This window comes from Antrostomus carolinensis, unplaced genomic scaffold, assembly GCF_000700745.2.
Source record: "Antrostomus carolinensis isolate BGI_N321 unplaced genomic scaffold, ASM70074v2 scaffold7622, whole genome shotgun sequence".
In the NCBI taxonomy this organism is placed as follows: Eukaryota; Metazoa; Chordata; class Aves; order Caprimulgiformes; family Caprimulgidae; genus Antrostomus; species Antrostomus carolinensis.
This window is the reverse complement of record NW_010298879.1, coordinates 28,598-45,136: the sequence shown is the minus strand read 5'-3', so window position 1 is coordinate 45,136 and position 16,539 is coordinate 28,598. Positions and strand designations below refer to the sequence as shown.

General features: G+C 40.2%; 1 protein-coding gene across 3 annotated transcripts in view; it reads left to right on the top strand.

Annotated features, from left to right (window-relative positions):
* Window positions 1–212: 212 nt before the first annotated feature.
* The window catches only part of CCNT2 (cyclin T2), a 22,990-nt gene continuing 6,663 nt past the window's right edge, over window positions 213–16,539 (top strand). The window contains exons 1-5 of one of the 3 annotated variants that reach the window (XM_029083649.1): window positions 213–228; window positions 429–520; window positions 8,009–8,137; window positions 9,218–9,278; window positions 10,361–10,423. In XM_029083649.1, coding sequence (XP_028939482.1) covers window positions 473–520; window positions 8,009–8,137; window positions 9,218–9,278; window positions 10,361–10,423 — 301 coding nt within the window. In that variant the 5' untranslated portion in view covers window positions 213–228; window positions 429–472. Of the gene's footprint in view, window positions 229–428; window positions 521–8,008; window positions 8,138–9,217; window positions 9,279–10,360; window positions 10,424–16,149; window positions 16,221–16,539 lie in introns of those variants that run through there. The other 2 variants (XM_029083650.1, XM_029083648.1) reach the window with 2 other exon arrangements.

The following is a 16,539-nucleotide window of genomic DNA, read 5'->3' as shown; positions in this document are numbered from 1 at the left end:
GGCCAGCCGCTCCCCGCGCGGGTCCCCGGTGCTTGCGGGCTCGGTTTGCTCGGAGCGGGCATCTCCTCGCCAGCCGTTCTTTAATGTGGCTTTAAAAAAAGGGTCAGAGTAAGGCTGGGACCCCACATCCCCGACTGAAACAGCGGAATTGGAGCGAAACAAAAGCACTCGGGACAGGATTTCGGTGTGTGTCGCCCGCTGAGGAGGTTGCGTTCAATGGGCGAGATGTGGCCAGGCTGGGGCAGCAATCTCCGCATTGTCTGCCGAGCAGATAGGGCAGATACGTGCTAATATCGATTAACTATGCGTTTATATCAGGTAGCTCTGCGTTATCCCATCCTTAATTCGTTTTCAGCCCAAGGCAGTGCGTTGAAAGCAATGTCAGTTCTGGTAAACAATTTTCTTGATAGGTAGTGTTTCCTTAATTTAATCTTCCAGATCTCAGCTCACGATAAATACAGCAATTGTTTACATGCACAGGTTTTATATGCATCATTCCTTCACAAAATTTAATCGAAATGTAAGTATGATAAGCAGTAATAATATGCCCATAATTTTGGGAGTCTGACTGACAATTGTTCTATTCCTTTGCTGGGTTGTAAACTTTGCTCTGTTTATAGGAGTTCTAGATTCTTATTGGTGGTTTAGAAGCAATAAGGATATTTCTTTTCAACTTTGAATTATTTTAACTAGTAGAAATCAGATTTTATCTTCTGCCATCGAAATGAAAAGCGATAGGCACCATCAGCAAATGCATTTCAGAGTGTGAAGGATGCATTTAGATGTTTCCAGTCTGGCTAGGGCTTATGTGCTGTAGTTTGGAAGGCTGGTGTGTAGGAACACACATTTTTCTTAATGAAGTCAGTGGTAGTGCTGGCATGGTGTGTCTGACAACTGTAGTATGGGTATGTCTGTATCCATGTGGATCATGTGTCTGTTCTTAAAAAACAGCATAAATTCATTTAGTCTTAAGCAGCTTGATGATAAGTCATATTAGACAAGAAAAATCTTTAAATCTCCTGAGAAAATGCTGACTCTCTTGTTTCAACTTAATGAACTGAGTGTGCTGGATCTGAACACAGAATATGCTGTAAAGAACTGAATTCTTCTCTAAAAATACTCTTTGTAATTGAGTCATTTTCTAACAGGTGTGGAACTTGAGATCCCAACTTGATCATTTTAAGCCTTTTTTATATCCAGTATTGGATACAATAGTTAGAGAATCAGTAATATTCTAGGTATGTTTGTGTTTTGTTTTTTCAAAAGTACTTTGTATCAATATTTTATACCAGCTTTGCAAGAACAGTTAGTAATTATGGTGGTATATCACTAAGTGGTGAGGATAAATGTTCTCAGATCTTGGCTTTTCATTATAAAATAAATAAATTGAGACTGTGACAGATGTTATGATCTAGACCAGAGCAGGCCTTGGTCTGCCAGGGGGTAGATTCTTGTGAACCTTGCCCTGTCTGAAATTTGGGCAGGCCCACAGTGGGTGACAGTGTTAGCCAACTCTTCTGTCTGGCTTGAATTTGTTTATCATCGTAGGCTGAGCAAATGCACATCTTATTTGGTGTTTAATCAGCAAGAAATGCACGTTAGTTTGTAGGTACATTTCAGAGTGTATTTAATTATTTCTGTTACCAAAACTGGTGTTACAGGTCTGTATGTACTAGAAGCTGAGTGTTTAAATACAGCCTGAGCTAGGTGTGCCTGAGCCTGGAACCCTTGAAACGGAAGAAATAGATAATGTAGGTTTTGTTTATGGAGTTACAGAGAACTGCACATTGAATGGAGACACATATCACACAAAATGTACTCTCCTAAGGCAGTTTCCTAGTTCTAGAGCAAGAATTACACACCTGAGAATCAAGTTCCAGCAGCAGGCTTTGTGGTGGAAATGCCCTTTGAAAGTGTTTCTGTGATGTATGGAGCAAAGGCAGTGAAACACCTTTCTCCCCTCTGCGTACCTGCCTGTGTAGCAGTGAGCTGTCACCAGTGGAGGAGGAGCTGGGGAGGCACCCAAAGCTTTCTGTGACTTGTTAAACGAGGCAGAGCTCCTTGGAGTGGAGAGGTCACTGTGTCTAGAGCTGCTGTAGCTGAGGAGGCTTGTGTTCTATCCATCCCCTGGTAGATTACTGTGTTCTGTCAGCTGTAAGCTAGGATAGATTTAGGTCAGTTTAGATTTAGCTGCTGCGTTCGGGTTTTCAGTGGAAGCTGGAAAATGCCAGTCACTTGGAAGTAGAAGCACAGTAGTATTTGGATGTATAGCACCTTTGTTAGGAAACTACACCCTAAGTTGTATTTATGAATCTTAAAATACACAAGCAAGCTATGTAATGGCTGAATGCCATGGAAATGGCAACTGTTGTGAGGAGGGAAGTGTGTTGTTAAATTAACTCTCAGGTGATAGGATTCAAATAGAAGTGAAAGGCAACTGCACTGCAAGTTAGCAGTCAGTTGCTGAATTACTTCCCGTAGTTCTTAATGAGGGTAAGGCCAGGCAGCAGCTTTGGGTGTGTACTGATGGGCAAATGTATTTTCTTACATATTTCCCTATAGGGTGAAGGAGGTGGTATCAAAGTGAATGTGAGTCACTTATAAATACTCCCAGACCATCTGGCAAGTTCTCTGTAGAGAAAGCAAAAGCCAAGGACTGTGATAAATACTTAATATCAAACCTCCAGAGTACTTGGCAAGCTAAAAAATGTAACATTCATCCACTGCAAGAGGAAACTAACCCTTAGAAATTAAATGGTAAGGTACTGGCAGTCTTGGAGCTACGACCTAGCTAAAATTTTCTGCAGTATGTGGTAGGTGTTCCTTTGTTGTGTGCATGTAGTGGTGTTTGTCCATGGCCAGAAGGAATCTGGAGGCTGGGGCTAGGAAATTGGATGGCCATTAGTCAGGATGCCTTATGATCTCCAGCTGAAAAAATGTAGCCTTTGTTTCCTTGCTTTATTGCTAGGCTAATGTTTTTGGTCAGGTAATAAACACCAGCATGTTTATCATCGTGTGTAATTGCTGGCTTATACAAATACACATGTGTGTCTTACATATAAGTCACATGCACTTAATTGTTCATAAACAGTGGAAGCTCATTTACTAGATGGCTGTTGTCTTAGTTCTGCTTTGGTTTGGGTTTTGTTCCTCGATATAAGTTATTTTACAGGCTTTCAAGATTTTGAGAATCAACTGAATAGGGAACAGAATTCACACCAGTATCCTCAATCTGTGGAGCCACAGGAGTGGCACACCCCAGTTCATGTGATCTTGGTTCATTTTTAATGTATTACATTGACTGCTCTAGTGACCAAATACTCCTGTTTTCACAAAGCTACTGTGGGCTAGCAAGTCACTCTTGAATTTCCATGGATTATGTATGAAGTATGTACATTTAGATGCAAAGAAGAACGTGCTGGGGTTTTGATGCTGCAATCAAAGCAGGCTGAGGTTTGGTTTACTGAGTATAAATTTAGTCAGTGCTAATATTGGGATGGGGAGGGAGCTTGCTGGCTTTTTGTAGGAAATACTAGCCTGACTGTTAGACTTTTAAAATATCTTGAGAATTAAAATCATTCTGGAAATGCTGTTTGTGTAGTACTTAGTGTGTTTGATGTTATTATATAGCAAATACTTCTTTTAGAGGCTTATTCTTCAGTACACTGTGATTTGAAGAACAGAGAAGGGAGAAAAATCCTTGGTATGGTGGAAATGAGAGGTAAGGCATCCAAATGGTGGCTGTATTTTTAAATGTAATCCTTAAAAATGCCATGTGGAATACTAAACAATCAGTTGAATATATACTTGATGATGTCAAGGTTTTTTTATGTGACATGCAGTGGAACTTAAAAGTGCCTAAAGAAGGCTGCAGAAGGGAATTTTTCCCTGAAATGCAAGGTAGGAGAGTTGTGTTTCCCATCCCTCTGTATTCCCTTCCTGTCTCTTGGGGAGTGTTAAACAGTTACCTTTGCAGTTGTGCAGAGTTCTTAAAAATTTCATAATATACACCAAGCTTTATCAAGGCTGTTGTGGACACTTCAGTTCTGTTTTTAATCTTGCAATTTAACATATTTGCTGGTTTTATGCAATGTGAGCTCCTGGTTATAATAAAAAAAAAAAACAAACCCTTGCAAGTCTTTGTGTTCGTGCTTGAAAAACATCTGTCACAGACTGGAACCACTTAACGTCTTAAGCTAATTTGTATCAAGTCTAAAAACATGCTAATATTGGCATTAAAAGGGAGAGGGAGTTCTCAGGAAACTACCTGCATGTTGCAGATGTGCTCTGAGATTATTCCAAATGCCTTCATTGTAGCAACACCATTTTTACAATGTCTTGTACTTTTTAGGTGAAAAAGGACGTGTACCAGATTTACCAATAAAACTTGCTTTATAATGCTCTTGGACTGTCATAATAAGGCTCCTACGGTTTGTTTTTTCTGTTTCAGTGGGACTTGGTTTCTGAGATTCTCAGCTGGTGCAAAAATGGGATTTAATTTTGTAAATCACTTGTGTTCTTCTGAAGATATTTTTCAGTCTTAAAAAATATTTTGGGTGCACGGTAGACAACTTCTTTAAATTATTTCATTTGTTTTATGTCAAATGAAGCTGTTTATATCTAGGAAACTTACAGCTTTGTCAAGCCTGTGTCTTTAATTTTGCTTTTTTGTTCTGCTCTGCTTTTTCTGCTGTTCTTGAGAATTGGAAATGAATGAAAGTGTATGAGCAACTTTGCCAGCTCTACACTTAGCAGGGTGTGTCGTCTTCACTGAAGACTGTCTGCATGCCAAGTCTGAAATTGTATTAGAATGTCTATTTCCCTGAATAAATACCAAGGGAGACAAAAATACTGACCTACTGTCAACTGGGAAGGAGAACCCTGGTCCCAGGCAAGACAGAGGGCTGAAATTCTTTGGCCAGAAGCCGAGACAACTTTTTTAAGGAAATGGCTAATTGGAGTGTACATAGATTTCGGCTGAACCAGAGTTAAACGCAAGTTAATCAGTCTGGCTAAAATTAGCCTCCAGAACTGTGTTTCGTGTGAGGTCTTGAAGATCTAGAATTGTGTGGAGACTTCTTGGCCAGAATTGATCTGTTTCAGTAAATTAGAAAATATCCTGAAGTCAGCTTGATGCAGAAGGTGCTTTTTTGGAATGAAGTAAAAACTTGAGTGTAGTCAGACATAGAATAATAGTGATTGGGAATTCGCTGATGATTTAATTATGCAGTTATTGGTGGCTTGTTTCAAAGAATGTCTCTGTGAAGTGTAAATATTTTCAGTTGTGGTAACTGTTGGAAGTTGATTTTTCAGAAAGGTAAAATGTGGAAGTTCCATGTATGTTTAACTATCCCCACAAACTGTGTAGAAAGAGACCTTGTGTTAGGATATCTTTGAGTTGAACGTGTACACAGAGCTAGAAAAAGTTTGTGTAAGGTCTGAATGCAGGAACTTGGGGATCAGTGTGTGATGCTTGGGAATCGTAGGGCTAGAGAGGAGAACACAGTTCATTGCTCACAGTGCAGTTGCTTTTGTTCTTCAGCCCAACAGTAAGGCACTGCTACAGGCTGCTGACTGAATATCTGCTTGGTTTGGGTTTTGCTTGGCTTTTTTAAAAAAAAGGTATGATCCTGGGGGGATGGAGAGGATCTATTTATTTTCTATTAAAGCTTCTTCCCACCATCCATTCTGTTTCTGATTCTATACACTTCATTACTTAACTTTCCTTCCTCAGTGACTTTGCTATGTTGAGTCTTAGTTTTGAGTCCCTGGTGGTCCACCTCACTGTATCCTTTTTCCTGAGTTTAAAAAAAACCAAAACAAACCAGTTCTAGTCTTCTCTGGTATCCTCATCAATACCTCCTTGTTTCTATCCAATGTCTTGTTGTCAAACTTGTTTCTTCTTAACTCTGTTGATTCTTAAACATTCCCAATCCCCTTTCTTCTCTTGTAATTCATGTTTCTCTGGCTTCCTGGCCCTGTCTGCTCATCTAGCTTTTCCCAGAAGCTCAGGATTATGTCTCAGAATGTAATCCTTCCTCTTAGGCTGGCCCTGCTGTAGAAGGTGGTAGCCTCAGACACCTTCCTCAGTAATGCCTGCCCTGAATCACCAGGGCACACTGAGCTTACGTAGATGGGAGAGGTTTGCCTTGGTTCTTGCGTTCCTGGGCTACAGCTCAGTTTGTCTGCCCTGTAAAATATCTTTATATGGCACGTGTATGTGAAGTATGTGCTACTCTACATTTTCTGCATCTTCTGGCACTTCAAAGCTGTTGATGCTCAAGCTTTCTGAACTCCAGGAAGTCTTTCTTTCACATTTAGTGTTTAAAAGTTTCTCTTGCAGCTTAAGTGAGACATGTTTCAAGTAGTATGTCCCTAGCAAAGGAAATTTATTCCAGAATTTCAAATCGTTACTTCAAGCAGTGTGGGTAGGAAATTCTCAAAAATCATCAGAAGTCTTAAATGGCTGTGTTAATATGGCCTTGTTCAGCAACATCTGACTTCAGGTTTTAATTTCATTTATTTGTGAGGCTTAAATTACAAGCTTCTTAAAAAGAAAGTAGTTCTTTTGTCTTTGTGGAAGAATTTCCTCCCTGTGAATTGTTTCGGGTGGTTGGGATTTTGGGGGGTTTTTTTTTTAATACTAGATTTCTTCACGGCACATTTCTATGCATCAAAGGGTGTCAGTTTTCCTCAAGTCTGCCAGGCTACAAGTTTTTCTTAAGGCCCAAATCGACATTTCAAAGTAATTTAAGGAGGCAAAAAAAGTACTCCCTCAATAGATCTGAAAGCTCCTGAGATGTGCCGGGTAATCGCTCAAATGTTTGTTTCTGGTTAGTTCGTTGCAGTTTTTCATATATTGTGAATTTTACCCTATATTTCACTTTGCCATAGCAAAGGGCTGTTGCTGACCAAACCAGCAAAAAGCAAACCTGGCTTTGGGAGGGGGGAGTGTGGCTGCTGCTGGGTTCCTTCAGCCTAGTTCTGCTTGGGCACTGAATGGGAAATCCAATACCCGCACTGCTTGCACCATGCATTAATTACATACCCAACAAGCAGCTTTTTCAGTCTCTGAATAAATGCTTTATACTGGCTTAGCTTTAACCAATTTAATCTGCTCATGTCTGCATGAAGATTTCTACTGCTGTTTTAATTCCTGTGTAACGTAGGCAGCTTTTGCATACGAAGAGGACCCTGATTCTTCCAAGTAATTTATGGTTAATTTATGTTCTCTGTATAAATACACGAGCTGACAACAAGGCATCAAAACTCTGCTTCATAGGTAACTCCTAGGTGATACTCAGCTGCAAGTGGGTGCTTTGCTGCCAGCTTATGACACATAGAGTTTAATAAAAATGTTTGCATTTAAATGTAATTTGTAGTCTTTACTAACATTTTATATAACTGGTGTTTTGTGAATCCTTTGTTCTCCAGATGCTGCTGGGTATATGGTTAAGTTTCTAAGAGTAATCTTCTACTTACACAACCTGTTTATGTAACAAGGTGTTTTTGTTAAAGTTCTCTGCAAAGTTTCTTACTTTTTAGGGGAATCAAATGCTAGCAGAAGTTGTGATCAGCTGTTTTGGCTTTTACTGAAAAGTTGGTGTAATGGCTTACTACTGTGCAAGAAATTGGATGGACTTTCTTGCAAAGTATATTTAACTTGGAACAGCCTGTTCTAGTGTGACTAAATCTTCTGGACCCAATCTATTCTTTTTATGTTGAACTAGAATTAGTTTAACCTCAGACATCTTGCTCACAAATATAATTTGGCATTTATGCTACTCCTTCCCTGTGCTGCTGAGGGGATTACATCAGTTATAAAATAAAACGACTAGTTACTTTGCATGATTTCAGAACTGTTTAAAAAACCCAACCAAACAACAACAAAAACCCACAAACAACTCCCAACTTTTTAAACCTTTTCTAATTACCAGTTTAGACCCTCCATAAAAATTCATGTCCTACTTGTAAAAAGTTTAAAAATCTGTATGTTTTTCTCCTTCAGATAATATCTCCTACGGCATTGTTTTTGGCCGCAAAAGTGGAAGAACAGCCACGGAAACTTGAACATGTTATTAAAGTAGCACATGCCTGTCTTCATCCTCAAGAGCCACAACTGGATACAAAGAGTGATGTAGGTGGAAGTCAAGGTTTTAAAGATAATCAGATGACACTTCATCTAATGATCTGTTACATTGTCTTGACTGGATTATTGCTGTCTGCATACTAGAAAAAAAAGCTTTTGTTTTTACACCATTTAAGTCTTTTGTATTATTTAATAAAACTTATTAAAGACTCAAATATTTGTGTTATGAAACTTGAAGAGGTTGCTCTGTCTTGAACTTGCATTATTTTTACAACTTCTACATGTGTAGTAGAAGAGTAGACTAGGTGTTAAATAAGTGGTTTGATGCATGGTTCCACTATGTCACGCAGTTTGTGCAGAGTTCGGGACACTGTGTTGGCCTTTCTCAACCAGAGGTCACTGCTGTTGCCTGCATTCTGTTTTAAACGATGTGGTATGGTTTCCAGCTGCTGCCTCTGCTGTACATTGGTCTTCTTTTCATTTGTGAAACTTGGTGCAGTTTCCACTTGCTTTGTGGTTCATGTTTTCTTTCCTGAGATGAGTCCTCCTGAAACCAAACACATGAAGTATGGTGGAAATGCACCAGAGCTGTTCAGCTTGAAGGTCAGGCTGAGGCAGTTGTATGCTGCTGGACCTCTGCTGATGTGTAAAACGATTTGAGCCTCTTTGCTATGCTCCCAGTTCTTGGGATGACATGTGGAGGTGTAAATGCACATGTGTTTGAGCCCACAAGCTTAGTTTTATGCAGGCTAACTGAGTATCTTCAGCTGTTATTTTAAAGCACTTGTAAAATGGATAACCTGCCTAGGAATAGTTGAGTTGCACTGGCAAGCTTTCAGAATTCTTCTAGGATCCTCCCCTTGTCCCAGAAGTGCTTTGCTGGAGTAGATTAGATGAGAGCCAGACTAGTGAAAGGTAGTTAGGCTGGTATAACTCAACTTGCAGTAACGCTTGTGCTGGCAGAAGAAAGTATTACCACAGTAGAGTGCTCCGAGTTGTCAGTTCGAACTGGCTTGGAAAGTGGTCTTGACTTGAGTTGCTAGTACCAGTATTCAGCTAGGAAGTGTGTGATTCAGATTTTGAGACAATAGATAGCTGTGTCTTGACCTGTTTGCTTATTTGTTTCAGGCATACCTTCAGCAAGCCCAAGAGCTGGTTATACTTGAAACAATAATGCTTCAAACTTTAGGTATGTCTTATAAATACCTCTCGTGCAGACAACTTTCCGCGAAGAAGTAACGGGACCCAAGTAACTGGATTTTTAATATGCTATGTTTACACTAGAACTTCAGGGTTTTTGTGTACAACTTCTCACCTGTGAATTTAGTTTCAGATGAGCAGTTGCTGTTGTGTTCACTTTGGAGAGAAAAAAAGACATATTTATAGTTGTGAAATAGATGTTTCTGACAGTTTTATGGAGTAGAAGTGTGTACCCTTCCAAATAGATTTGACTCCAAAGTAGTAACTACATTGGTATTTCTTTATAGAAGGTGATGTGTTACATGAGGTGAGCTGTGCATGTGTTCGGAAGCAACTGGGAAGAGCTTTATACCAACTGCGCTTCCTCCTTTTGCCTTTCAATAGAACATTGTGTAACTGAGCAGGGTTACTACTCTGAACATCACAAGTTATAGTGTATCCATTTAATGGATTCAGGTAATTCCAAAATTGGAAATAGAATGTTGTTATAAGAAACTTCTACATAGAGACAATTACAGCTAGCAGGCCTGAGAATACTGACTTACTCGGATATTCTTAAATGCCATTTTGAGTATACTGTTTAAAAAAAAAACCAGTATGGACCTAATTCTTAAAATAGTATCATAAATAAAGAAAGGTTTGTTAAGTCACTGACCTACAAATTGGCTTAATTTGTAATTTCATAGATGCAGCATCTTTAAGTCCCAGAAATTGCTGAATAAAGTGTGTGCACACACGTTTCAGTGTGTCTGTAACGTAGCTTCTTCTGACCATTAATGTGCTAGAAACTGTTCAGCTTTAAAAACACAGTCACTTCCTAGGACAGAGAGGTAGATACAGATGTATGACTTGGGATCACTGAAGGAATGTTTTACTAATGGATCTTGAAGTGGCTGCACTATCCACCATTCAAAAGTAGGGGAAGGGGCAGGATAAAAGGCAGTGAAGTCGTGTTACTTGATGGGCAGTGCAGAGGTTTAGCATTTGAGGTCTGTGGGGAAAGGAAAGCGGGTTGTTTTGTATGTTACATACGCAAACGTGTAATTCTGAAATGTATTCTTAACTCTTCAGGTTTTGAGATTACCATTGAACATCCGCACACAGATGTTGTGAAATGTACGCAATTAGTGAGAGGTCAGTGACTTTTAACCACTTCTGTAAGTCCTTTTTTACTTTCCTAGTAATATTTGAAGATGATGTTATTTGTGTAATATGATCTTCACCAACTATGTTATCCAAAGAGTTTGATTAAAGCCAATTAGTTAAAGTTTGACTGTAACCTTTAGAGTCTGATAAAGGGTCCGGTTCTCTGTCCTTCCTAATTTTTTTGCTTGCTTATTAGCTTTGATTTTAAAAATGTCTGTTCCATGTTTTCTTAAAGGACAGGAGCAGTTAGTTGAAAACTGAACGCCAACTACTTAGTATCATTATGGGTTGATTGTCACTCTGAAGTAGTGACCCTCTTCACTGTGAGGGTGGTCAGACACTGGAACAGGTTGCCCAAGGAAGTTGTGGATGCCCCCTCCCTGGAAGTGTTTAAGGCCAGGCTGGATGAGGCTTTGAGCAACCTGGTCTAGTGGAAGATGTCCCTGCTGATGGCAGGGGGATTGGAACTGGATGATCTTTAAGGTCCCTTCCAACCCAAACCATTCTATGATTCTATGATTTACCAAGTAAAGTTTAGTCTGTGTATTGGCTAAAGGCTAATGCCAGCTTTCTGCCTAGCAAATCTTTTTAGGTAATAAACTGAGGGATAAAGAGAGTGCATAGCAGGTCTGCTATCGCATGCAAATAGTTTGGGATGTGACTAATTGTTTCTCTGGAGCAAGGTGTTCTTACTTGCTTTGGATGGTAGCACAAAAACCCAAACCTTTTGTTAAATAATCATATATGATTCTATGTATGTGGCTCATTAATGTGGCTCATTAATGTGACTCCAGCTAGGAACTTGTTTTGTTCTTTAATATTTCTGGTTGAATTTTGTCACACCTTCTTTAGTCCTTAGATTGGTTTCCTTTGGAGCTTTAAAAAAAGGAAAAAAATCCTCACATAAGATGGAGGATGAGAAAATTAAAAAATCAGTTGTAAAAGCACCTAAAATAAGCTTTTCATTTTAATTAAGTAACTTAATTAAAAAGTGTTTGGAAATGATTAAACCATGGTTGTTAGTCTTTAGTCATTAGTTGTTGTTGCACTGAAAAATGCAAAGTTACATGCTTGAAAGTTTTTGGGGTTTTTTTCCCTCTATAAAACAGGAAAGTTAAGTGCAACTTAATCATGTTAACTAGATCTGTTTTGCAGTAACTCTGGAATTAGAGTTGTTCTTTGAAGGAAAAGTCTCTCTCTCATTTTGAAGTAGCTCACTGGTGTAGTGTCTGCAGAGTTGGATGCTGAGGAGGGCTGGTGCTGTGTGTAACTTACTTGTGTATAAAGTAGCTTTATTGCTATCCTTGCTATGAGATAATGAGTCTTGGCTCTCTCTCCAGATTTGATTGTGACTTGGTGCAGAAGTCTAAATTGCACCTAAAGTCTCCATAGTCTGCAGTAGCAGCTCTGTAGGGTTTTGCTTTGGATTTTCTCAGCTGTTAGTTAATATAAATGTGAGCACATGTTTCACTGTTTTGTGTGAGTCCCTCCACTTCTGCTCGGTATTTGGGGCTGTGGGGAGGGGTAGCAGGCAGTATTGTCACATTACCAAGAGTATCTGACTTGAACCTACAAGAAGAAAAGCATACTGCCACACAAACTTCATCTCCTTTAGCCAAGGGCAGATGCCACACTAAGACAGTTCATCTTTTTCCCGTGTGTTTTGTATGCTACTTTTGTGTACTGACAGAATTCATACATTGAAGGTACATGCTGCTTTTCAGATTTGACATTTTAAAGCTAGATTTAATGTCAGCACAGTTTAACTAAATACTTAGAATCCAAAATTCTACCAAGTCTTGAAATAGGAAGACTCCAGTGAGGGCTGAAAAACCACGTACCTCAAGGACTGGTGCAGAGTGAGTGTAATACATCTGATGCGTGAAAACCTACTCGCTGGAGTAGGTGTGCTCCTTGGCATGTGTATGTGCAAATGGGATTCTTGTCAGCGTATGCCCCTCCTAGGGGTGGTGCAGGCTGTGAACACAAGGCTAGAGTACATCATATTTAAAAAAAATAAATAAATTAATCCATAAATTAAAAACATTGAGCATGAAATCTGTAGTCACATGTGCAGGTCAAGCAAGTGCAGAATAACTTGTGGAAACATTAGTCTTGCATATTAAGGGAATAAAGAGATGGACTTTTGAGCACAGTGTTACATCTGCAGAGATGCGGTGGTATGATTTTAGTTCTGTCTCTTAACATCTATTTATTGGACAGTGTGTTGTTTCAGTGTGAATAGGTGCAACACTTAGATATCAAGTCCTGAAGCTTTCAAAATTTATCTGAGGCTTGTCAGTGTTAAGCCTTTAGTGCTAAAGGGATTGACTGAGGAGTTCAAGTAACGCCAAGGTTGCTTCATCCAGTTCTGGTAACGTGTCTCCCTGGACAAGAAGCACTATTTCAGAAGGCAAAGGGATACCTTATTTTATTAAAGGTGATTAACTTGTCCAAGACTACCATGATTGAAACCTTCAATTGTGTGTTTGTGGGGAGAAGGAAGGGAGGAATATAATGTGCCTGACTATTTAAGTATCAAAAGAGGCAGCAAAATTAGCTGAGGTATGCAAGTGTACTTAAGGTTTTGGCTGAGCATGTGCGCAGTGAATTGCCACATGGTGAGAAGGTGCCCTGGTCCCTCAAACTTCTGCTGACTAAACTTAATTAAGGGGCTAAGAGGATGGCTGATTCTCTGTATCACTTTTTGTTGTCTTGCATTCAGGGTAATGTGCTTTATGCTGTCACTGTTACCTGTGTTAATCTGTAAGCTGCCCCCTTTAAAAACAAAATGGAAAAATAAATCAGATTGTGTTGATGATGCTGAAGAGGTTCAGCAAAGCCCTTTGTCAGAAGATGGTCTGGTCTCATAGTGGCACACCAGAATCAGCTGCTGGAAGCTGAAGATAACATGAGAATTGGTGCAAATAAGCATAATTGCTTCAACATACAACTAAAGAGAAAGTTGAATTCTTGATCTCTAAGATTGAAAGCCTTTTTGAAAGTAAAGTATTAGACAACACAGATCATGGTAGAGAAGGGGTGACTGGATGGGTGCATAACAGCTCACGATGTTCAGGCATCAGGTGTCTAATTATTCCTTCTGGTTTTCAGACGTCCGTGGGTTCATGACATTGTTCCATCTTTACAGTTCGATCAGTGTAGTAGAGAAGGAGAATGGTGTGGGCTCAGTCTTTTTTCTGCACCATTCTTCCTCAGTGTCAAGAGGCTGAGAAGAGGAGGCAGGACCATCATTCCTTAGGATCCCACGGGTCCTCTAAGGAATCTGGAGGCAGTGGATCTGTGAAGGCCTGTCAGCAAGCTTCAGTGCCCATTTCAAGGATGCTCCACTGCCGAAGAGAGAAGAAATGAAAAGAGAAAAACAAAACACTGAAAACTGTTCCCAGTGCTAAGCTACCTGAGTGGCCTGAATGCTGGTTGAATGATCAGCAGTGAAGCTGCCCTGGGGTGAGACCGTGACATGGTCATCTTAAGCTCTGGTGCACAGTCAGTCTGTTCCCAGCCTGCTTCTGGTGCAGCCAGGAGTCTGTGTCGTCGTCTCCATCTTGGGAAGTCTTCAGTCATTCCTCTTTCTGTGTCGGTACACAACCTTCTTTTGGGACTGAAGAATGGATCCCAAGGATTTCTGGGATTGATCTCACTGCTCTGCAGGTTATCAGGTATCTTGAACCCGTGATCCTTACTAATCTTCTGTGGAAATTGCACTGTCAGATTCTTCAAACATGCCATAGTACCTGTGTGCACAGCTGCCACTGGTTAAACTGGGCTGGTAAAGACAAGGCAGCAGAAGAGGAGATGAGTCTGCTTTTTCAGAGGGTAGTCTGATGAGGAAAATTTAAATCTTGGTGTACTAAGTGGTGTGGAAAGATCTTAAACACCAGCTGCGCTCCAGCACTGCTACAGGCGGCTTTCACATTCTCAGCTTTCACCTCAGGCTTTTACAGGCCTGTTCCCAAGGTTTAAATACTTTCAAGGACTTAAAGCCACCAGGACTGCTCAGACCTGAATGCCTACACCGTGGCCTCCTCCAGCCCTTCCCAGGTACAACAGGCATCCACCAGCACCTCCATTCGGAGCCTGTGGCTGTTTCCCTTTTGCCCAGAACTTCTGCAGCTTTCTCTCTTGCCATGCTGACTGGCTTATCTGCAGTCCCCTCTTTCTGGGAAATGCTTACGTAGGCAGAGCCAGCTACCACCCTCCTCAGGGTGGCTTGGCAATCGCGTTTTCATTATTGTCTCAAGATCCAAGATAACCTAGTGCTGAAGAAAAGACTTGGATATCTTGGAATTGCACCAGTTGAACTATGTGGCTGTGCCCAGTCAAAAGCATGTTGGTTTCCTCTTGGGGATTTCTTGGAGACAGCAGCCTTTTGGAAGGTGTATCAGAGACCAAGTCCTGTTTCAAAAATCTTATTACAGCTTTAGTAATCCCCTGCCTTATGGCTGCTTCTGCAGCAGTGAGACAGGGTGGATGTTGTAAATCATTCCCTAATGATAAAATATAAAAGTGATTATTAACAGCTGGTGTCAATCATCAGTCCTGTGACTTGTGGGTTACAACAGAGAAGCTCTGCTGGCTTGTCTTAGCCTCTGCTTCAAGATTATTTTAATCTGGAGATGCCCTTTCCACTACTGCAAAGGAAATAACACACCAAAATATAGGAACCAGAAGTCACTCGCTTTAATTTTAGTGATGGATTCTGCTAAACCAAAGCTGTCCTAAATGTAGGAGAAGAGTTTGGGACAGATGTTTTCAGTTGTGCCCCGTGTTACCACAGGCTTCAGTTGTGAGCTGAAATTTCTTGCTGATTTGGGCAATGCTGATTATTTAGCTGTAAAGAAGTTGCAACAGTATCACACTGCTTGTAGTATAGGCAAGATACTTGGCACATGAATTTTTGATTGAGGCCGAAATGTGTGTTTCAAGATGTGATTCTTTTCTTCCAGGTATGTGTTTTGATTTACTCAACTTTCAAGCTGATGTTAATTAGAAGTTTTCTGGCATCTGCTTTTCTTCCTTGTTCAAAAGGGACATTTCAGTGAGAGCAGAGATGCTTCTTGGTCCGGTCCCTTAATTCAAACATGTTGTAACTTTACAGAATGTAAAAATCACTGAAGATCCTTTAAACATTCCTGTGATGAAAAATGAAGAGCAAGACATCAATTTCAGTCTTATTCAGCCATTCTGTGTTTTCATGTGTTTTGTTAAGATAGTCTCATTTCACTTTTTCTTTTTTTGGTAATACTGCCTTACAGTTTTTTAGATGGGAGGGAGAGGAAAGGTTGAACTCCATGGTTATCTGGCAAGCAATTACCATTATAGTTTGCAAACCGAATATTGTAACGCTGTCACATTGTCCGTTCACCTTTTGATTATTATGGATTAGTGGACTTGGTGTGTAGGAGCGGGTCCTGTTACCTTGGTACTTCTACATTCTTCTCAGGTTATGGCACTGCCTGGCTGTGTAGCATAAAGACAAATCTGATTTATACTCCTTGGCAATTGTTAGAAGTCGAGTTACATCATGTTTTTAATATGCTTTTTAAAAATTAAACTTTAAAAGCTACTGCAGTCTTTCTCAATCTTTAATTATTATTAAAATAAAAGTTTAACAATATTCTCTTTGACATAAAATTCAACAATACGCTTTCTGCAGGTAGGACTGATTTCAAGTGATAGTGTCAAAGTAAGAATTCAATGAAGGCTGCATTCACTCTTCAGTTAAAACCATTGTGCCCAGCTATTCCATTATATGCATGCTACAGTAAGTTCCCTTACTCGAGCGAGGAGCCTGGGGGTTTTGCTGGCAGGGGTCAGTGCTAGATGGCTGGAGCAGCCCAAGCCCTTAGCTTCTCATTTCTGGCACGTTGCAGTCTCGTGTGGTTTCCTCCCTGACTGTAACTACAACGAAGCTGTCTGTTCCCTGAGGCAGCTTTGCAGTGGGTTTAACAAATACGGAACAAAACGTTAGTTAGGAGCGCGGTGCCCTTGATTAGAGGGAGCAGAGAACTTGTTTGCTTTTTTCACCATCTAGGGAGCTTGCTGTGTTGTAGGGCTTTGGGAGAGAGATGTGGCTGGTGTTG